Source organism: Peromyscus californicus, unplaced genomic scaffold (assembly GCF_007827085.1).
Source record: "Peromyscus californicus insignis strain IS unplaced genomic scaffold, ASM782708v3 Scaffold_18__1_contigs__length_77618521, whole genome shotgun sequence".
Classification (NCBI taxonomy): domain Eukaryota; kingdom Metazoa; phylum Chordata; class Mammalia; order Rodentia; family Cricetidae; genus Peromyscus; species Peromyscus californicus.
In genome coordinates, this window is record NW_026294480.1 from 5,941,551 (window position 1) to 5,963,451 (window position 21,901).

The following is a 21,901-nucleotide window of genomic DNA, read 5'->3' on the forward strand; positions in this document are numbered from 1 at the left end:
TTTCTATTGGCGGTGCGTGAGGAGCATGCGCGGTAGGAGTCTGTGCGCGCGTGCGCGGTGTTCCCAGGCGGTGGCCTGCTGGGGGAAGAGCCGTGTCGCGCGCAGGAGGTGGCGGCTCCGGGGTACGCGGCCCGGGGGTGGCGGGGACCGACAGGGAGCTGGGACTGGCGCCTGCGTGGTGGGGGTGACGCGTCTGGGTCTCCGGGGCCGCGGGAGGGCTGACAGGGTGCTGTGGGGAGGAGGCTTCTTGGCCACCTTTTCCCTCTCCAAGTCCCGCACGTGTCGCGTTGCATGTCACCCAGGGGTCCTGTCAACTCTGTATCCCAGCTGTTGTCTGGTCCTTAGCAATGCTTCATTGTCAACCTGCAAGTTTTCGTGTCCTGGTTCGCCCGCTGATAAGCCGCAAGAACATCCAACTGTAATGGCTTCACTCACCCAAAGTCAAGTTTCCTGCACCTTGACAACTTTTCAGGGTTAGCCACTAGATAGAGCGGAGGTGCATGGAACCCCATTTTACTCTTGGTTATCTCCGAGGTGGTGCGTGGCTTAGAAATACCGTCTCTGCAGTTGTTTAGCTTGACCTGTTTAAGGGCCCCCGGCAGTGGATCGGGATCTATCCCTGGTGCATGAGCCTGCCTTTTGGAGCCCAGTGCCTATGGTGGGACTCCTTACACAGCCTTGATTCAGGGAGGAGGGGCTTGGACCTGCCTCAGCTGAATGTGCCAGGCTCTGCTGACTCCCAATGGGAGTCCTTGCCTTGGAGGAGGTGGGAATGAGGGGTGGATTGGAGGGGAAGGCTGGGGGGGGGGGGGGGAGGGAGGAGAGGGGCATCTGTGGTTGATATGTAAAATGAACAGAAAATTTCTTAATAATAATAAAAAGAACAAAAGAAATACCGTCCCAGTGTGCAAGTCCATGTACACTAATTACTGATTTAATGTAACGGTGGGGACTCTGAGGACGGTCAGTACTTAGAATAGGCTCCAGCAGGAAACAGGAATTCCCCAATTTTAGGGGAATGTTGTACACTTACAGTTTTTAAAAAGGAAGAAACAAAGACCTTTAAAGGTAAGTGACACTGTGTTTGAGCTTTGCTCGGGCCCTTCACCTTATCATCCCTCATCATGCAGTTTTGCAAGCCTAATCCTGCATACAAATGAGCAGAGTTGAGGGTCAGATCACCCTCCTACAAGTATGCACCTCTGAAAGGCACTTGCAAGACCCAAACGCAGCTGGAAATCGGGAGTGGATTTCTGAGCAATGGGATTAAGAATCTCACTTCTGTATGCTTCCTGTCTTAATTCTCTCACACTTAAAGTCAGTGCTAAGAAGCAAGTTTAAAGATCGCTGTGAAATTAATACCCGTGGGTTACCTGCTTCATTGAACAGCACCCCCTTCTCCCCTTTGTCCCTTTTCAATCTCACTGTTAGGGCTGCAGCCGATGGCCTGAGGTGATGAGAAGGTTTCTGTTGCTGTATGCTACACAGCGAGGACAGGCGAAGGCCATAGCAGAGGAAATAAGGGAGCAGGCTGTGTCGCATGGGTTTTCTGCAGATCTTCACTGTGTTAGCGAGTCGGAGAAGGTAAGGGCAGCTGTTCCTGCGGGTTCGCCTGCACCTTGGGCTATGAAATGGTTGCTTGTGAAATGAAGCTCTATATCCATCCCTCTCCACTTTTTTTTTTTGTTATTACGGGGGCTCACCTAAGCCAGCCTTGAACTCACACTGTAGCCCAGGCAAAACTTGAACTTGAGATCATCCTGCCAACTCGTTGAGATTAAATGTAGAGGTGTATATTTGAATTAGGTTAGAAAAAAAATCTTAGAAACTGACACAGACACTATCTACCTGTAAATGGTAACAGTGATGTGTGCTTCATTTATCTCAGACAGCTGTGAGAACAAATATGATGTTTTTGTATGACTTCTTGCACAGTTGTGTTTTTTCACCCTATAAACTCGGTGTCCCTTCGGATTCCCTATAAAGCCCTTGTAATTCATTGTAGAGTTCCTCCAAATGAAAGGCCACTGGGCTTCCTCCATGAACTGGAATTTACAGGAGTGGCTTTGGGATCCAGTAAGCCTGCTCAAGTCGGGGACTGCTAGTCTGTGTAGTTACAATTTCTCTGAGAAGTTCCTACATTAGCCAGAGTTGATAAGCATTTGACCATTCTGTGCCCTGTTCTCATTCTAAGGGATCCAGCATATACTCCTGTTCAAGGTAGTTCACATGATAAAACATTATGCAGCTAAATGCTTGAGCTGGCTCCTAGCCCTCAGATTGACTTCAGTACCTCAGAAGCTATCTGAACAGTGTCCTCTCTCTCCAGTTTAGTCTCCCCTGGCCTTTCACAAACCACAGTTTCAGAAGGCTAGACCATCTGAGGCATGGTGAATTACGAATTATGCTTATGAAAGGAGACATCCCCTTTATGCACCTCAGCAGTAACTCAAAGTAAACATACCACGGTGCTCATGCTGGACTATACCCTGAACCTGTAATAACAGGCAGATGTGGTCATAAAACTAGCCCCTATTGGGCCTTGCGGTTGACAGCACTAGCTGGGTCGGCATCTGTTTGGCAGGAAGGTGAATGGCGGTTTTTCTTTTAGTGCCATTCGAACCGGGCTGTTTGCTCCCCTGGCTGAGCAGTTTCTCCAGTTGAGCATGATCTACGTGGAAAGGAGAGCCCTCTGTTGCCTACTTCACAGTAGTCCTGTTCATACTGCCTTGTGAGCATTCAACAGCCTGGTAGAAAGTTATCCCAAGTCCTTAGCCATAGGCATGGAAAAGAAAGAGCAGGCTGGTTGTAGCTGAGTGGTAGGCTCTGCGTTAAATCAGGAGCCACAAAAAAGTAAATAGGGTTGGGGGTATAGTTCAGTTCATAGAATGCTTGCTAGCATGCACAAAGTCTTGGGTTTGATCCTTAGCCCTGCATATCATCTGGGTGTAGTGGCATACACCTATAGTCCAGTAGGTACATAGAACCAGGAGGATCAGAAGTTCAAAACCAGCCTTGGATGTATAGTGATTTTAAGGCCAGCCTAAAATGAATGAGACTCTGTCAAAAAAAAAAAAAATGTACAGTGCATTCTTTGAACCTAAACTAGGTTATGTTCATGAGCAGTAGAAAAAGAAACCTAGCAAGAATTAGCATGGACCATATCCATATGCCTTTCATAGTATTCCAAACATGAAGGAAATGCGTTGGTTTTGACAGGCAGCTGGTAGCAAAGGGCAGCACTTAATTTTTGCCTTTAAAATAATCCTCCGTTCATCTGTGGACCATTGCCTCTGTTTCATTTGTAATACACATGACTGTGTTCAAATTTGATGAAGATTCCAGAGCTGCGCCTTGCACTGCAGTCTGTCTTCACTGGGATATCCTGTGTTGCTCCTGTTCTGCATTTTTTAAAAGGTTTTTTTGTTGAGGCAGGACTCACTGTGCAGCATTGGCTCACCTGGAGGTCACCCGGTAGACCAGCCTGAACTGGAATTCATAGAGAGCCGCCTGCCTCTGCCTCTTAAATAATGGAACTAAAGGTGTGCACCACCACACCTGGCCCTGTTCTGACTTAACCCTGGTACTCAGTGTCTGTCCTCTTTGCTTCTGACTCACCACGACCCCATAAAACCCCTTTGCTCTTTTTACTTTCATATATATGCATACACACGCGCGCACATGCACACATATTCTCGTACTGATTTTCCTGCCTTGCTTCTCTTGCTTCTTGCCTGTCCTCCTGATGAGCCTGTTTGCTCTCACGTTTTCCTAACTAAAGAATCAGTGGCAGTATAGGGGGAACCCCAGACCTTTTCTTAGTGAAGCACATAGAGGAAAGATGTGTTCAACTCTGCTAGCCTCCTGGGGAACATCAGCAAAAATGAACTAAAAAGGCAGTGTTCTTTGCACTGGTCACTAGTGTTTGTTACAATAACTTGGCAAGAAGGAAATTAAAAGAAGCGTGCAAGACAGGAAATGGGGCTGATGGCTTCCGTTTGCTTTGTCTTGCTCTTGCTGATGTGTTAATTCACAAATTCATGCAATCCTCCGTCCTGATTTGCTCTCCTTGTTTTGTAGTATGATCTGAAAACTGAAACTGCTCCTCTGGTAATGGTTGTATCCACCACGGGTACTGGTGATCCCCCTGACACAGCCCTCAAGTTTGTGAAAGAAATACGTGACAAGACACTACCCACAGACTTCTTTGCTCACCTGCGGTATGGATTATTGGGTAATGGACTGTATTTTGTTTTTAATATATGCAGTTATTACTTTGATATATGAATTTATCTTTCCAAATCATGAAATATAATGTCTTATTTTTACATAAATCTATCTACATAAAATATAGACATGTCAATGATTGTCCAGTTTATACTCCAAAGCAATGCTCTGGTCCTCCCTTCCTCCTGTCCTCAGTGTATCTGGATATCAAGCCCAGGGCCTTACATCCTAGGGGAGCACTTTACACTCAGCTATACCCTCAGCACTCTGCAGAAGCTCTCGAGTATCCAGGGAACATTTTCAGAATATTAGTGTCCAGGCCTCACTTCAAACCTACTAGAACAGAATTCTTGAATATTTAATTGTTTAAGATAACAGCAGGTCACTAAAACAAAGTTATGTTTCCCTAAGAACATAACTTCAGAATTGTGGTTTTCAGTCTTAGTCCATTGGAACCAGCTCGGGAGTCTTAATAATTCCTTTATATTCAGTTGGTCTGCTAGCAGTGACTCTGATATTCAGAGGTGGGACTCTGTTGTCCATAGTAATAGCTCTTTGCCGATGGTCATTTACTTGATCACATGTTAAGAAAATGGCCTAGGGCTTTGTAAAGCATAACTCAAACAGGTTATGGTGAGGATCAGAAGGGCCAGCCTGGGGCCACCAAGACAGCTCAGCAGGTAAAAGCAGCTTGCCACCGAGCCTGATGGCCTGAGTTCAGTCTTCAAGACCCACATGACAGCGTCCTGCAAGTTACCCTCTAACCTGCACGTTATACCATGGTATGTGCACGTGCATGCGTGTGTGTGTGTGTGTGTGTGTGTGTGTGTGTGTGTGTGTGTGTGTGTAAATTTTAAAAATAGAAGGGCCAGCATAGAAAACTGTGACGTGAAAGAGACAGTGTGGGTCCCTATTCCTGGCCTGTGGTCTGTGTGATTCATCTCTGAAGAATATGCTTGGGAGAGTGTCTAGCACATTTAGCCTATGCTGCTTAGATAGTCCATTCTAACCCCAGCTGCCATCTGGTATATGCTGCACGTGTTTGAGAAAAGATGTAAGCAGTGCTTCAGATTTTCTTGAAGTTTTTCTACAAGGATCGTACCGAAGCCTAATCCAGCCACTCTAGTCGGTGTTGGGCTGGACCCATATGTGGACCCATCACATGCTCATTCAGTTACAGGGAGGAGGCATGGGGATAGTTAAACTGAGAATTCAAGTTTCAGTTTTGAAATTTCAAGCAGATGCGAAGCATTAGCTTTCTCAGCGTTTGAGGCTGGGCCAGTTCTTTAAATTGCATGACAGAAACATGAACAGCCTCTGCTTGTCTTGCCGGTGCACCTGGGTGTGCAGGTAGACGTGGCAAATACTGTTGGGCAGATAGGTATTTGAGGCTTTGTGGGTTACATGGTCTCTCATGGCTGCTGGGCATGGCTGTTATGGATTCAAAACCACCATGCCATGTAAGCAAGCAGATGCGGCTGTGTTCCAGAGGAGCCTTCTGAACAAACATGGCGGTGGGTTCAGGGTTGGGAAAGTGTGAAGTACATACTGGGTTTCAAAGCCAGCTTGACTTGTGTCTTCAGACCCTTGCATTGTTACATTAACTCATGGAGACAGAAATGTTAAGTATGTGTATTTCTTCGGCCAGTAGCCAGTATTTGTTTTGTTACTACCTGGTGCTTTCATGGTGTACAGCAGAGGAACATTGCGTACTTAGCATTGTTGAAAAAATAAGGAAGTGTGGATATATACATTATTTCTTGCTGTGTATGTAAGAGTATGGGATAGTTTTTAGACATTTTATTTTTCCATCTGTTACATCTTTGAGCTTTTGTACGCACTGAGTATCTCTTTGGGTTCTCTAGGTTTGGGTGACTCAGAATACACATACTTCTGCAATGGAGGGAAGATAATTGATAAACGACTTCAGGAGCTTGGAGCCCAGCATTTCTATGACACTGGACATGCCGACGACTGTGTAGGGTAAGAGCAGTACATGTCTGTTTTCAGTTAACGCTTACCATGGTGGAAGTTGTGAGCTAATAAGAGATGTTTGGCTTGGCTTAGCATGGTCAGTCATCTGAGTTCATTATAAGCTCAGCATTTGGCCAGAACCTGGGTCAGATGACTGGAGCATGATGGGCCTGTGTTGTCATGTCCCCAACCCCCACCCCCAGTTTCTATTAATGGAAAGAGGAGCATCCAGCACTATGACCTGCATCACAGTGTGGACGTATTTGTAAGAGTGAGCGTTTCTGGCAGCATTGGTATTGCCTGTGTGTCTTCTCTCTGCCCTGCACACAGGGCCCTGTTAGCGTGTCCTCTGGTGGAAGGAGCCCTCAGGCCGAGCCTCACTGACCACGGCATGTCTTGGCTGTCTCTTACCATTTTCATGGCGTGCACTATTAGCCTTTTTTCATCTTAGTTTTTGTAGCTCAGTATTTGAGGCTGTGCACAGCCTTCCACATCCTCGTAACATGTTCTCCAGGAGTTCATCACTGTCCTGTCACGGTCTACTGTTTAGCCTTTAACTATCATTATTGTAGCCAGACAATAGTACACATGTTTGTTTTGTTTTTGTGTTTGTTTTCAATTAGGTAAAAATACTGAATGAATTTCCAGTCAGTGTGTTAGTAAATAACCTGCTTATAAAATAATGACATCAGCAATGCCCTGCTCTTCTCATTCTTCCTTTTCTGAGTGTGGCAGAGACTCCTCATGCTTCCTCCTGCATGGTGCCCGAGCTCGCCATGATTTCCTTCAGCTGCAGTGCTGGGAAAGGTTCCTGTCTCTGCTGCATGTTTTTCCTACTTTGACCAAGTTCTGACATTTTCCATGTTACGTACTCACTCTGTGGCTTTATTTTGAACTATTTCTTTGTGAGCTATGCTTACTTGTAGGATAATGCTTGTATCAATCTAGCAGGCTCATTTCTTGTGCTACTGCATATAGATCTCTGAGAAGGGTTCTGGGTTATTTATTTGATCAAGTATTAAAATTTCTGAGTATGTTTCAGCAGTTTGTACATCTAAAATGTTCAGCCTAACTGCTTTATGTGTCCAGAGTAAAGGTGCCTTGCCGAAGACGTTCTTGTCTGAAGTCCGTCCACGCTGAAGTTGAGAATGCACTTGCACTTACATGCCTGGGTTGAAATCTTCCATCCCCACTTGACCAAAACCTTCGTCACTCATCTTTCTGTGCCCGAGATAGAAAATAGCAGGATGCACTGTGAAGGTTCAGGCATAGTCAGACAGAGGGATGCTCATGGCCTAGGACCATGCCTCTTCACAGTGGGCTCTGAGTCAGCGCCCTTCACAATTACTGGTCACGTTGTCTTACTCTTTCTCAGTTACAAGAGTGATGCTTTACATGTAACTTACTGTTGAACTTGCTTGCGTGAAGACTTCTCAGGATAAATGTAGTCTATAGTACATGAACTCCTAATGAACACAGTGGACCTACACTCTGAGTCCTAAGAAGACAGAGGTCTGAGAGGACCCTCCTAGTCACCTGTTGCAGTGGTTAGGATTTGACACAGCCTTTCAGTTGAGATGAAAAGTGACCATTTGATTTTCTTCAGTGGTCTGTCTGATACCGTCTTACCCGTGTCCTCTCTTGAGCTGCTGCTGCTGCTGGCCTGGCAGGAGCATTGTGGCTGTGTTGTGCTTGTTAGTCCTAACTGGACTTCTGCAAGTTAGGAATGAATGAATGAATGGTTAAAGAAGGAAGGAAATAAATTATTTCCCTGAGATTAGCCTTTCTAGAAATCTCAAAAAAATATTAGATAGATAGATAGATAGATAGAGTAATTAATTAAAACATTTTAAAAGACACATTCATAGATTGGTAGATAGGGAAGGGAACTTATTTAGTCAGACATTAAGTTTTTTTTTGTTTGTTTGTTTGTTTTTTTTTTGGTTTTTCGAGACAGGGTTTCTCTGTGTAGCTTTGCGCCTTTCCTGGGACTCACTTGGTAGCCCAGGCTGGCCTCGAACTCACAGAGATCCACCTGGCTCTGCCTCCCGAGTGCTGGGATTAAAGGCGTGCGCCACCACCGCCCGGCACAGACATTAAGTTTTAATTGAGAATGATTTATTGGTGATATCTATAAAAGAAAAATAAATAAATTCAATAGACAGAATGAGATGGTGCCTTCTACTGATACAGTGACCATTTGTAACACGAGTGTTGCTAAGCTCTGTTAGTGTCACCAGGTTTGAACAGACCTGTAAAATGTTAGTTCCCTAAAATGAAGATGGCCAGCTATGAGGGTAATTAGATTCCCATTATCAGGGCAAAATAGCTTCATATCTCAGCTCATTTGCTCTGTGTGCATGTTCAGTTGTACAGTGCTAATCAACACAATGCTATGCTTTTGAAAATTAATTATTTGTATTTTTTTGAATAGTCTATTTAGTGCATCTAACAGTACATATAGTACTGTGCTGAGTGAACGGACTACTGTTCTTTCATTGTTGTGCTCAAATGGACACCTTAGCGTTTGGTTTTTTCCCTTTCATTACACACCAGTCTAGAGCTCGTGGTGGAGCCGTGGATTGCTGGACTCTGGGCTGCCCTCACAAAGCACTTTAAGTCACTCGGAGGACAAGAAGAAATGAGTGACACGCTCCCACGGGCATCAGCCGCCCCCTTGAACACTGCTGGGGAGCCAGAATTGTCACACATCCAGTCACAAGTTGAACTTCTGAGATTAGAGGATGTGGGGGAAAGGGATGCTGAGGTTTGGGAACAAAATGAAACAAACAGGAGTCAGACGGGAGATGTGATTGAAGACCTTCAGTCCTCGCTCGCCCGCTCAGTTCCTCCACTCTCACAAGCCTCTCTGAGTATTCCTGCTCTGCCCCCTGGATATTTGGAGGTCCATCTTCAGGAGTCTCTGGGCCAGGTGAGAGATGACTTCACGCTCTGTGCTTCATAATGTGAGTGCTGGCTTGTGCTTGTTCGTCACATGGGGACCAAGTGCAGCATCTCCAGCTGTAACTGCAGTTCCTGCAGCGGCTGCGCCTGTTATCTGTGCAGCACCTGCAGCTGTGTTATTGGGAATGCTCACCAGAGGCCCCCAAAGAAGACAGCACTTACCCTCTGACCCCTCCAGAAAAGCAGGGTCCATCTCTGTGTTCCGAGTGGCCTGCTGTGCAGAAGTCCTTTCTCCGTCTCTGACGTAGCCTTTCACGGTGCCGCTCTGTCCTCACTCTCAGTGGCTGAGCCCGCAGCTGCTCACACCCTCTCTCGGGTGCTCTGAGTTCGTCCCTCCCGGTGGCACAGAACCTCAGCACCCCGTCCCGTCCACACTCCCCCAGCTCTTGTTGTTGGACTCCCCCACTCTGCACTTTGCGGTCTGTGCTGCACCTCTGCCTTCCATCTTCGCAGTGGGAGGGTCTCCTCACCCGGATGGGTGGCCAGCTCAGACCCCCGTCTCAGCAGCCTGCTTAGAGTGCTCTAGCACTAAATGTCACTGGTCCCCAGGAGTCAGACTGTGAGATGTTCTTGGCAGTTGTGTGGGGCTAGAGGGGCAAGAGCAGGATTAAACACTAAGAGAAACGGAGCTGTGGTACGTTCTCAGCGGAGGCTGAGAGGACTGGTTCTTAGTGGCTGTCTAGAATTGGGACACAGGCTGGTTTATCGTCACAGTCCCTGGATTTGGGCTGCACTGAAAGGGGAGGTAGCTGAGGTAGGGTTGTGACCTCAAAATGCTGAGCACTTCCTACAGAGCTAGCTGAGGGCTGAGCTATGGTGGTGGCGGTTCTTCTGAGGGTTACATTCTAGATTCCCCAACTGGGGCTCCAGCATCCAGCTCTGACTTGCCCCCAGCTTTCCCATATGGCCAGTTGTTCAAAGTTAGTTGGCTTTCACTTGTTAAAATGTTTTCTATTTGCAAATATAATAAAATCAAGTTAGAGGAATTAGAAGATATCACAAAAAATTAGGTTTCTGTGTAATTTCCTAAGACCTGTGCTATCCTTACAGGGCCACTGGTTCCAAATACCTCTGAAGTAACTACAAGTATAAACGCCCTTCCTCCGTCAGGCGTACTCACCTCTGGGCATGGCTGGCTGCCCGCCAGTCCTAGCACTCCGCCTGTCTCGGGATCTTTGGTGCTGGGATGACAGATGCATGCCACCATGCCTGGACTTTTTAATGTGGTTCTGGAGGTTGCATTTTGTTATATTTCGTTCCGTTTGTTTCTCAAGGAGGAAATCCCGGCATCTGTGACTTCGGTGGATCCAGTTTTTCAGGTTCCAATTTCAAAAGCTGTTCAGCTGACTACAGATGATGCCATAAAGACCGCGCTGCTGTTGGAATTGGACATTTCAGTAAGTTGTTGCGGAGTTTGTTCTCAGCATGGCCGTATCATGAAGGTGTGCGGACCCTTTGGGTGCTGGGTTCCTACACCAGGAGGAGGTGTCTGGCAGGACGCCTGGCGTTTTCTCCAGGTCTCTTTCCACTTGAGGGAAGAGGTGAGGTGAGACATGACTGGTGCTGACAATCAGAGCCCAGCGCTGCTGCCCTGACCGTAACAGTGGCGTCCAGACGCTTTGACCTGTGACAGGCCAGCAGAGGGAGGCCGTCACTTAAGATCGGCCAGCGAGCGGAAATAAAGTTCAGACTATATAGTAGGAAAGGGCCAACTTCTCAGAGCAGTACTTCCGGTTCTTTGGAGACTCTGAAAAGATTCGGGAGCCTCCTCCAGAGAGGTGATACTAGAGAGCATTTGTCTGTGGTGTCAGGGAGCTGTCTGTGGTCATTTGAACCCCATCCGTGGGTCCATCTGCGTCTGCTTACTCTGAGGAATGCTGCAGTCATTAAGTCAGCCCTTTATCTTAAAGAACAACGTCCCGAGAAATAAAGTGGGCTGGTTTTCAGAAAATCGGAGGACTTCAGGTTGTCTGTGGAAGTTCAGAAGAGCTTCCGCATAGAAAAGAAACGGCAGGCGTCACACCTTCTGTTTCGTCTATACTAATGAGAAAGTCCATGTATCTATTAAATGCAGTGTGTGTGTGTGTTTGTGTGTGTGTGTGTGTGTGTGTGTGTGTGTGTGTGTGTGTGTGTGTGTACACGCACGCACGCACGCCTGTGAAGGCTGGAAGGTAACGTTAGGAATTTTCCTGGAGTACTCTCCCATCTCATTCACTGAAGCGGTGTCTCTCAGTCAAACCCAGAGCTCTCCAGTATGGCTGGTTGTGGGCTGTGGGGTGTGCATACCCTGTCTCCACCGTCCAAGGCTGGGTTTACAGGTGGGCGCCTGCCCAGCCAGCATTTATGTGGACCTGGGAATCTGACTGTGCTCTGCAAAGCCGCTGGCTAGAGCTTTCTGCTCTCCTTGCATAGTTTTGGTGGTTCTGGTTTTTAAGATGGTGCCGCCCTCTGAAGACCAGGCTGGCCTCTGAGTTCAAGAGCTCTGCCAGCCTCTGGCTCCCCAGTGGTGGGATCAAGGGTGTGCACCTGCACACCCAGCACACTGGCCCTTGGTCTTTTCTAGAGTAACTCCTAGTGAAAGTGTGTTTGTTTGATGACTGGGCTTACTCAGTTTCACCTTGGTCCTTCTCTAGAAAATCGAGTTTCCCCATCAACCTGGGGATTCCTTCAATGTGATCTGTCCAAACAGCGATGCTGAGGTAGAAACCCTGCTTCAAAGGCTGCAGCTGGCTGATAAGCGAGCACACCGTGTCCTCTTGAAGATTAAGACGGACACCAAGAAGAAAGGTAGGCTGGATGCTGGGCGTGGCCACACACACAGACACGGATAACCACAAGCAAACTCTGGTGCTGTCGGGCCTTGATGCTATTCTTATGTATAGTGAGTAGTGCGGTAATGTACACTTGTGGACATGAAGGGAGCCTAGAGCCTTTATGTAAAATTCCCGTTATGTTTACCTCTCATAGTAATCCTTTAGTATGTAGAAATAATTTTTCTGTACATAAAATAAGCTGTTTTATTACTTAAAATATTAATATTACTTACATATAATCTTGAACTTATCGGTCCTACAGTTCCTGTTTTTCAAAAAGAGGTATTTTTACTTTTGTGTCTGTAGTGTGTGTGTGTGTGTGTGTGTGTGTGTGTGTGTGTGTGTGTGTGTGTGTGTGTGTGTACACCACATTGTGCTGGTGCCTGGTTGAGGCCAGAAAGGGGTGCTGGATCCCCTGGAAGTAGAGTTGCAGGCATGTGGATGCTGGGAACTGACTGAGGTCCTCTAGAACAGCTGGCAGGCTTAGTAACTGAGCCATCCCTCCAGCCACTGAAGTGACTTTTATTTGAATGGAACATCGTCATCTATTTCCATTTTGTTTAGATTATTTGATTTTATTTGGTACATTTTGAGTTTATCATTCGTACACTGTTGTGAAGTTTTTTTTTCCTGGCATATTTATTTCTGCCAGTTGCTGTTTGAACATTACCAGAAGTCATCACACTTGGAGCATTGTAGTGTCTCAGCTAGCTGTCGATTTTGGTGACTGCAAAGCATGTTCTAAAACTCTGTTTGTGGGTTGTGTCTTTTCTCCGGCATGACTCTTCCTGCCTCACCTACAAGGAGCTGCTGTGCCCCAGCATGTGCCCGAGGGCTTGTCTCTGCAGTTCATCCTCACCTGGTGTCTGGAAATACGAGCAGTTCCTAAAAAGGTATTTCTCCTTGTCTTCTGTGAGTAACTCAGAAGATGGACAGAGCTCTGTTTAAGACTTTTAGATAAGTCTGATACCCGCCCCTGGAGCTATAAAAGATGCGGAGTTCAGATGTCTTTCTGATGTCATGAACACGGGTCTCCTTCAGCCGCCTCTTCACCTGACATTGTTACACAGGAACAGGTGGCAGCCTGGGCTGTCCTGCTGCACAGAGCCCCCCTTCTGCTCCTCCATGACAGGATGCTTCTGAGAGTGCGGGGCTCTCCCCCCTCTTCATCACCTGCTGTAATACACCTGCTGTAATAGCAGCTCGGCTACTGCTGGGTGGGAAATGGTTTGTCAGCATCTGGTGATGTTTGAGGAGTTTTGATAGACTGAGCCACGAGAGGTCAGTAGTGCATCAGGAACTGTGTTGAAAAGGCATGCAGCTGATGTTTTTCTAAACATTCTTTGACTAGCTACAGCTGTGCTGGACTTGAATCGTCTGAGCGGACAGACCGAGTAAAATTGCTATTTTAAATGAGTTATACTTTAAAACCTTGCAGTGTTTTTTTCCTGTTTAAGCTCGTCCTCTCTTCCATTTCTTAGATCTTTTAGTTATTTGTTCGTTTGTTTGAGGCCAGGCCTCACTGTGTAGCTGGCTGGCCTGGAACTCACAGAGTAGCTCATAGCCGGCCTCTTCCCTCAGGCGTTTTTGCGTGCCCTCGTCGACTGCACCAGCAGTGCTGCTGAGAAGCGGAGGCTGCAGGAGCTGTGCAGTAAACAGGGGGCAGCTGACTACAGCCGCTGCATCCGCGACGCCAGTGTCTGCCTGCTGGACCTGCTCCTCTCCTTCCCGTCCTGCCACCCTCCTCTCAGCCTCCTGCTCGGTGAGTCGGTGAGTCGGTGAGTCGGTGAGTCGTCCCCTCCAAGCGCCAGCCCGTCTTCACGCACTGTCAGGTGAACCTCCTCGTCGTAGAGGAGGCTGGCTGCTTGTGTCTCACTGTGGGTTGTATGCAGACACAGTGTGGCCACATCTAAATGGGAGTGACTGCTTATAGTGACAGCTGAGCTCCCTCTGGAAGCCAGAGTCCCGCCCTCTTTCAAACTTTTTGATTTTTTTTCATTTTTTTCCTTCTATTAATGTCACTGTCATTTTCTCTATTAATTTATCCAATAGTATTTTTTTACTTAGAATTTAGCATCTTTTCTAGTTGTTTGTTTTTTGAGTGACGTTATTTAGCTGAGTTTTATCCGACTGACTATTCAGAGGGAAAGGATGATTTTCATCACAGCTGATCCGTGTGTGGTGTAACTGAATGAAGCATGTGCTCTGTAGAATGCAGAAATACTTCCATCCAGGTGCATTCGGAAACAAGGTGTTCAAGAGAAGGAGGGTCTGTGTAGCACAGGCCGACACTCCCAGAGCCTGGCAGCTGGCTCACAAGGGGCTGGAACTGTTTCCTGGACCGATGGCTGTGAGCGCTCGTGGGATCCTGTAGCCTGTCTTGCTTGCCTGCCTTTGTTTCCTGTAGTGGCGCAGGGCATGTTAACATGCACATGTATAGTCCTCCTGTTAAGCCATCAGAGGGCGTTTGGAGGCCTGTGCAGGGAGTGGCCTGTCTTACTTTCTGTTCCTCACTGGGTGAGGGTAGTCTCCCCCATCCTCTCTAAGCCAGCTGGCTGGTGCTTTCTAGCTTGGCAGTATTATGGAGGTGGTAGAGGCTAGTACATGGCCAGAATCCAGGTTAGAAGCCACACAGAGAGAGTCATTGGGACCTACAAAATTGACATTTTCCAATTTTTTAAAGAAAAATTAACGCATCTAAAATGTAAGATGAACTCTTTATTAAAATTTGTTTTCCATCTTCATTAAGACTAAGCCATTCTAGAAGGAATGTTTCGAAGTTTTGCCCAAATAAACTAAAAATAGAGTGTATTATTCATAAAAATTACAAAATTCGTAAGCAGATAATTCAAATATGGTTCATCCCTGTGCATCTTGAAGCCACTGGGCTTCTGAGAAAGTCTCTCACCAGATGCGTAGGTTTTTATTAAGTATATAAATGCAAGAAGTAAAAGTACTTATGCTCCTAAACGTTTTCTAAAATAGCTGACTTTGATATTTTTGAGACTTTAATTTTATTTCCCATCTGCAAACTCTGGGACATGTCGCTCCAGATGATCTGTGAGCACATGAAAGCAGTGAGTCTGTTGACTGTAGGCCGCTTACAGCTATGTTTTTTGCGTCTGCATCCCTGAGACCAGCATGGCGAAAGGGATCCTGATTTTAGAGTTGAGTGAGCAGTATATCACTGGGTCATTTACTATAAAATATTTTAAATGAGAACATGTCATTTTGAATATTCTAAGTGTGAGAGGTAAATATAGGCGTGGATTTTCTTTTGTTCCTGTTTCAGTGGGTCTTAGTTGCCTGTTTTTATTTTTTAGAGCACCTTCCCAAACTCCAGCCTCGACCATACTCATGTGCAAGGTATGACTACTGACTGACATAATAAACAGTTCCTGAGTCCTGTGACTCTGAACTCCCAGCTCTCTAGTGAGCAGGCCAGTTGCTGCTCACTCTGCTACTTTGTGGAGCACAGTGCGAGGCACATAGGGATCTGAAGAGCCCAGGACTTCTGTGCCCTGGGAAGTCACAGCTTGTGCCTGACGATCTAGTCTTCCCCTGTGAAGCAGTAAGTTCAGGTCTCACTCCCTGGGCAGCTGCGGAGCTGGCATGGAGGTTCAGCTATGGAACATGGGCGAGTGCTGGCCCGGCCTTCCAACGCCCCGCTCCTGCCACTGGGTGTGCTTGTGGGAGAGCTCACCCTCCATTTCTCATAATACAACCTGGATGAGGTTGGTGAGCGTGTGTCCTGGGCTCTTCACTTTCAAGTTTGTCCGCTTTATAAACAATACCCAGTGCATTGGCCCCTTGTCCTTACATGGCAGTAAATCAATACCTACCGAGTGGGGAGTCTGGAAGGAAGAGCCCTGGGGCATCTCACTTTCCACAGACCTTGCTGAAATGGTGAGGATGAGTGGCTAGAACCGGAAACTTCCCTGAAAGCCCTCGCTGTGGGGAGGCAAGGGGGCTTGAAGCCCACTTCCCCGGCACAGTGACAGCCCCCCATGGAGCCATCAGAACTTGCCTGTGTCTCTGCAGCTCCGGCCTCCTCCATCCAGACAAGCTTCACTTCGTCTTTAACATCGTAGAGTACCCGTCTAACACCACAGCGGCCTCGCTGCGGAAGGGGGTGTGCACAGGCTGGTTGGCCACACTGGTGGCTCCATTTCTTCAGCCAAACACAGAGGCTTCGCATGCAGGCAGTCCTGATGGCCTGGCTCCTAAGGTACTAGGATCACGTGACCGCAGCTCTGCTGGAGCTCAGCTCTCACCTGACTAGAACACTGTGCTCACATTAAACATGCAGGCATTTGTCCGTCTGTTGTTGCTCGTCGTATTTGTAGAACAGAATGTGTTTTCTGTGACTGGTCTTGACTGGGGCAGGGGGCGGGAGGTGTGTAGTGGTGTCGCCTATTCCTGTGTCCCACCTGGGTAGTTGTACGATCTTACCATGTCCGTCATTTAAAATGCTTGGCGACATTTGTTCTTTGACTATTTCCTACATGTATGCGGTGTATCTTGATCATGTCCACTCCCCTCCCTTGACTCCAGCTCCCCGCAGGACACCCCCAATCACATCTCCATCCCAGCTCATGTCTTCTTCATTCATTCATTCATTCATTCGTTCATTTATTTTAACTTTGTTCAGTTACTGCTGTGCATGTGCTCATGAGTGTGGAGCCATCCACTGGGCACGGGGACATCATCAGTGGTCACAGACGCAAAGGAAAGTGACTCTTCCCCCCCTGCCCCGCAGCCATCAGCTCCAACACTTCCTACCTTGGGGGATGCTTGTGTTTTACACTTCTGTCTGCCTTCCTATTCACTTGTTTCTTGGGTCACATTTTTAACTCACATGAAGTGAAAAGAAGTATGCTAAGTAAAAACACTTTCGGTATGAGTAGAAAAGGAAGTATTTGCAAAACAAACTTCCATCTTCCTGTGTAGCAGATGTGTTCATGGCTTTAGTAAGGGCGGATACTGCCGTGTAACCTAGTGAGGCTTCTCTGAGAGGAACTAGCACTTGCATCCTCACATCTGTTATGTGCTCTCACGTGCTTGCCTAGGTTTTCGCCCCACTCACCAAAGCTGTTCAATATTGCAGATATCCATCTCTCCTCGAGCGACACATTCCTTCCACTTACCAGATGACCCTTCAGCCCCCGTCATAATGGTGGGTCCAGGCACTGGCGTGGCCCCCTTCATTGGCTTCCTCCAGCACAGGTGTGTGTTCACTGCGGCTGGTGGGATGTGCTCCTTGTCACCGGGGTGGAAGCATCACACATGGTGTTCTTCGGTCATTTTAGAGTAATGGGGTGTTGCTCATGAAATTTGTGCTTTAAAAAGTTCTTACCTAATGTCAGTCAGGGGCTGGAGTGGTTTGTCACCATGGGGAAAGTGTGTGTCAGTCTCTGCTCCAGGTCTGGAGCTTCCCTCTGGACTGGAGCACTCCTTGTTGTCACTCTGTCCTCTGCACTCTGGATTGTAGCACGTGCACTTAGGGACGAATTTAAGGCACGCCTTCATGCTCTGGCGGGGCAGCTGTTCCCTCTCCTGACTGAGTCAGGTAGTGTCACAGATACACTGGGACCAGGTGTCTAAAGCGAGCCCCAGACACAAGAGCTCTGAGGAGAGGGGCCTGGAGGGTATTCTGGAAGAGTGATGTATGGAGTCGATGACTGTCTTCTCTCATCTTGCTCCAGCACTGCTCTCCAGGCCCCGACTCACCGCCTGGTGACGGTGAGACTGCTGTCAGCTCTCTAGACTGTGTCTCCTGGGACCTGACAAGGTCTGCCGTGGAGCTCCAGTCCTTCACCTATCCGCTGACTCCTCTGTCAGGGCTTGTGCTGAGACAGCACAGTGCTGAAGTGTGTGCTGAAGCAATCACACACTTCATGGCCAGGAGCCAAAGAGAGGACATGGCAAGGGCCCCATGACCTCCTCTGGGGTCCCATCCCTGGCTAACCAGAGGCTGCCCGATATGCTCTACCTCTTAAGCATTCTACCACATGCTTGGTCCTCTCTCAGAACCAAGCCTTTAGCATGTGGACTTTTGAGAGAAAGTCACTGTCTAAAAGAGGGCTGCTGTGTCATCTGCATAGAACCTCTGCTTAGTGTGAGCAAGAGCCCGGGATCAGTCCTCAGTGCTGTAGCATAAAACCCAGATGATATCCAGACATAGCAAATGCTGATATTTGAGGTGAGTCACATCGAACAGTCTGAAGATGGATCTTACAGACCTGTTTGTGGTGGTATTTCCTGATGAGATATGTGTTCCTCTGCTCATTCGCTCAACATTTCCTTTTTTGCCTTAGAGAGAAGCTCCAAGAACAACACCCAAATGGAAATTTTGGAGCAATGTGGCTCTTCTTTGGCTGCAGACATAAGGACAGAGACTACCTGTTCAGGTACGGAGTGTGTCGTTGTGGCACGTAGATTTTGTCGTCTTTAAACCACCGCTGTTCCGTGACCGTGCTGTGTATTATGTTTCAGAGAGGACCTCAGGCGCTTCGTCAAGATTGGGGTCTTGACTCACCTGAAGGTCTCCTTCTCCAGAGATGCCCCACCAGAGGAGGAGGCCCCAGCAAAGTATGTGCAAGACAACCTCCACCGTCACAGCCAGCAGGTGGCCAGGATCCTCCTTCAGGAGAAGGGCCACATTTACGTGTGTGGGTATGTGGCCAGACAGGGAAACACGGTGGCTGTGGTTGAGATGATTGAGGGTCCAGTCAGGAGTGTAGGAGTCATTAGGTTTTCACATACCTCATACATAAGCACACAGTGAGTAATTCTAGCAGACACTTAATAGCCAGAATTTCCTTTCAGGGAAGCAATGGTGAGTGCTTTACTTTAGATACATATTTTTAGCATCTGAAAATTCCTGTTAAAACCTTAATCACACCGGGTGGTGGTGGCGCACACCCAGTCACTCTTATATAACTAAGCTTTGTGTATGTTCTGTGGCAGTATCTCTCACAGAAACTCAAAGGCACCATGTGGAAAAAATACAAATTTTAAAACTTACCTCTAAAACTTTCATCTAGATAAAAGGAAATTTTGAAATAAGAAATTTTGCTTTTCTCCTGAAACACCTGAGCATTTACTGTCTTCAGTCAGCCAAGCTTTTCTCTGGCCTTTAACTGTGAGGCCAGAGATGAAACCCTGGCTGTGATTGAGTTTTCAAGGGTATTTTTGGCTGTCGAGATGATTTCATGACCCTGGCAGTTTCTGGCTCTCAGCTGAAGAGCACTGCAGAATCCACATGCTGTGTTGGTTTATGTTTCCATTAGCTTTTGTTGAAGTTCTTGATCTCTGTGGTTGCATTTTGGTCACAGTGAGACTGCAGTGTTTGACCTCTGAATAGCAGAAGCAGCTAAGTACACAGATGTGCCAGTAACTGGTGGTTGAGAACATGGAGATGTCCCGGATATCTCCGGACTCCTGCCATAGCCCCTCCCAGTCCCTGAGTCTTAACTTTCCTAGAGAGCACTGGTGACTTCAGAGATGAAGGTTCAGAGTCCCCTCACTAATCAAATGGAGTGGGCAGGCGGGAGCACAGGACACCGAGGAGGAAGAACTGTCCAAAGCCAGCTGGCGAGTCAAGTGAGGTGGAGGAGAGAGGACCTGGAGATTGGCAGGGGATCAGGCCATGGGGATCGATGCCCTGCAGTGGTTGAGGCAAAGATGAGGAATGAGAAAGATGATAGTTTGCCTCCCAGGGGTGAACCGTGACAGGCCAGGCTGTGTTCCAGACACCTCCGTCCTGTCTTACAGTCTTCATCCCAGCTCTGGAGCACATGCTGAGTGCATTACACTGTTCAGGCATTGGGAGATACAAGAAGTGAGGTCCACTCCCTGACCTCAGCAGCCACTGTGGGAAAGCTCCAGAAGGTGCTTAACATGGAGTTAGCAAGGGACGGTGACACACGGGGTGTGACCCACGGGGTGGTGCCTCCCCTGCCTTCAGGAGCCAAGACCTGTCCTCAGTGAGGGGGTCTGTCACTTGCTGTGCACTGAGGCTTGGGAGGATGAGAGCATGCAGGTCTGTGTGCTGCCGGGAGAGGGAAGGGGCCAGGCAGGTGAGCCAGAGCCGAGCTTCCCTCCCAGGGCTGCTCTAGGGAGGTGGTGACTTGGCCTCGGGTGAGGGAAGCTGGCTATCTGTGGGAAACATTCTGAGAAATGAGGACATGGCAAAGAGGGCAGGGTCAGAGGGAACCGAGTGTGTGGTTCATTAATAAAGAGGATTTGTTTTAAACAAATTCCTGTTTTGTAAAGCATGCTATTTTGTTTTCTAGAGATGCCAAGAACATGGCTAAAGATGTGAATGACGCCCTGGTGGAAATCATAAGCAGAGAGGCTGGCGTTGACAGACTGGAAGCAGTGAAAACACTGGCAGCGTTCAAGCAAGAGAAGCGCTATCTTCAGGATATTTGGTCATAAACTGGAAGGAGGACATTTTTTTTCCCTCTGAAAATGCCAAAAGACAATTTTACTGAAGCTGACTTTAAAATTTTTCGAAAATTTCTTGGAAGAGTTTGTGTGGAGAACAATCTCTGAGTCTGGAGCAACCTCACAGGAGGTCTCCCACTCCTCGCCTGGGCCCCGCCCACCAAGGGCCGAGCTGTGTGGTGGTGCAGAGGCAGCTTGAATTGCACATGCCCCGAGCACCACCCCCCACCCCGGAGGACAGGTAGTCGATGGCTCACCTGTGCCTGTGCACATTATGGAAAACTTGTGGACATATTATCTTTCTGTGAAGTATACACAAAGAATATTCATAGCAGTAATATTTAAATCATGTGTAAGCCATATTTTTTGGATGTTTATATAATTATTTGTGATTTATTATCAAAATTATATTTCTGATAAAATATTTTAATTTTGAGGTAATCCTTATAAAGATTTTTATGCTACTAGAAATATATTTGAAATCCTCCTCTGCCTTTTTCATCCTGACGTTTTGTAATGTCACAATTCTGTAGCGCAGGGGCATTTACATCCCCTCACAGAAGACACCATGAGCACATTCCAGTCTTGTTACACTGTTCTTCTCATGGGCGCCTTTCATCTCTGCTCCTCACTAATAGAGATGGTTTTTCCAATACTGATTTTATTCTGTGCACCACCTTAAAATACTGTCAAGCCTTAAAATACTACAGTTAGATTTCTGATCCCAAAATTCTATGAAAGTTATGAAAGTAAAGTATGTGAAAGGCTTCTGCATTGGTTATGCATGTTGTTGCTGGGACGAAGCAACTTCAGGAGGGGGTGTTGAAGCTCAGGGTTCCGCTGTGCAGTCCACGATGGTTGGGAGGTCATGGTGGCAGAAGCTGGTGGCAGCGGTCACGTCACATCCACAGTCAAGGAGAAGAAGACTGCCTGTGCCTAGCTAGCTTTCTCCTTTTCATACACTAGAACGCCACCCATGGCGTGGGTCTGCCAACATTGAGTGTGGGTCTTTCCACCAGGCTTGTCCAGAGACGTGTCTCCAACGTGATTCTAGACCTGTCAACTGACTATAACTATGGCAGGTATAATAAAACTTCCTCCGTCTGGTATATTGTCTTGTTTAATTGTTCGACATTTAAAACAAACCCATACCTGGTGAAGTGCTCCTCAGTCATGAGAATTAAAGATCTGGAAAAAGTAGTACGATAATCTCCACCTTGGTGAGGATTTGTGGCTTTTTGATAATCTTCACCTGGGTGAGGATTTGTGGCGTTTTGATAATCTCCACCTTGGTGAGGATTTGTGGCTTTTTGATAATCTCCACCTGGGTGAGGATTTGTGGCGTTTTGATAATCTCCACCTTGGTGAGGATTTGTGGCGTTTTGCTCTGCTTCCTTGTCTTCCATAGTGTGTTCTCACTACTGCGTATTTTATGTGCAGGAAATAAAATGGGGGTTAGGAAACACTGCCAA

General features: G+C 47.3%; 1 protein-coding gene across 2 annotated transcripts; it reads left to right on the forward strand.

The window, feature by feature from the left end:
* The first annotated feature begins 40 nt into the window (after positions 1-40).
* Positions 41-21,538, forward strand: Mtrr (5-methyltetrahydrofolate-homocysteine methyltransferase reductase). 2 transcript variants are annotated; one of them, XM_052742944.1, is made up of 15 exons: positions 41-122; positions 1,420-1,584; positions 4,081-4,234; positions 6,093-6,210; positions 8,758-9,133; positions 10,440-10,562; positions 11,799-11,952; positions 12,783-12,871; positions 13,560-13,740; positions 15,302-15,344; positions 16,020-16,206; positions 17,086-17,204; positions 18,296-18,388; positions 18,474-18,653; positions 20,276-21,538. In XM_052742944.1, exons 2-15 carry the CDS (start codon positions 1,456-1,458, stop codon positions 20,418-20,420), a joined length of 2,091 nt encoding a protein of 696 aa, XP_052598904.1. In that variant the 5' UTR covers positions 41-122; positions 1,420-1,455; the 3' UTR covers positions 20,421-21,538. The 2 variants fall into 2 exon arrangements, with proteins under 2 accessions (XP_052598904.1, XP_052598905.1); XM_052742945.1 differs by having other exon boundaries at positions 53-122; positions 1,432-1,584.
* The last annotated feature ends 363 nt before the right edge of the window (positions 21,539-21,901 follow it).

Bases quoted from the DNA above. Each gene is read 5' to 3' on its own strand.
- Mtrr (XM_052742944.1), top strand. From the start codon at position 1,456: ATGAGAAGGTTTCTGTTGCTGTATGCTACACAGCGAGGACAGGCGAAG. The intron at 11,953-12,782 runs GTAGGCTGGATG...CTCACCTACAAG, and splicing joins GACGGACACCAAGAAGAAAG to GAGCTGCTGTGCCCCAGCAT. The intron at 18,654-20,275 runs GTATGTGGCCAG...TTTGTTTTCTAG, and splicing joins GGCCACATTTACGTGTGTGG to AGATGCCAAGAACATGGCTA.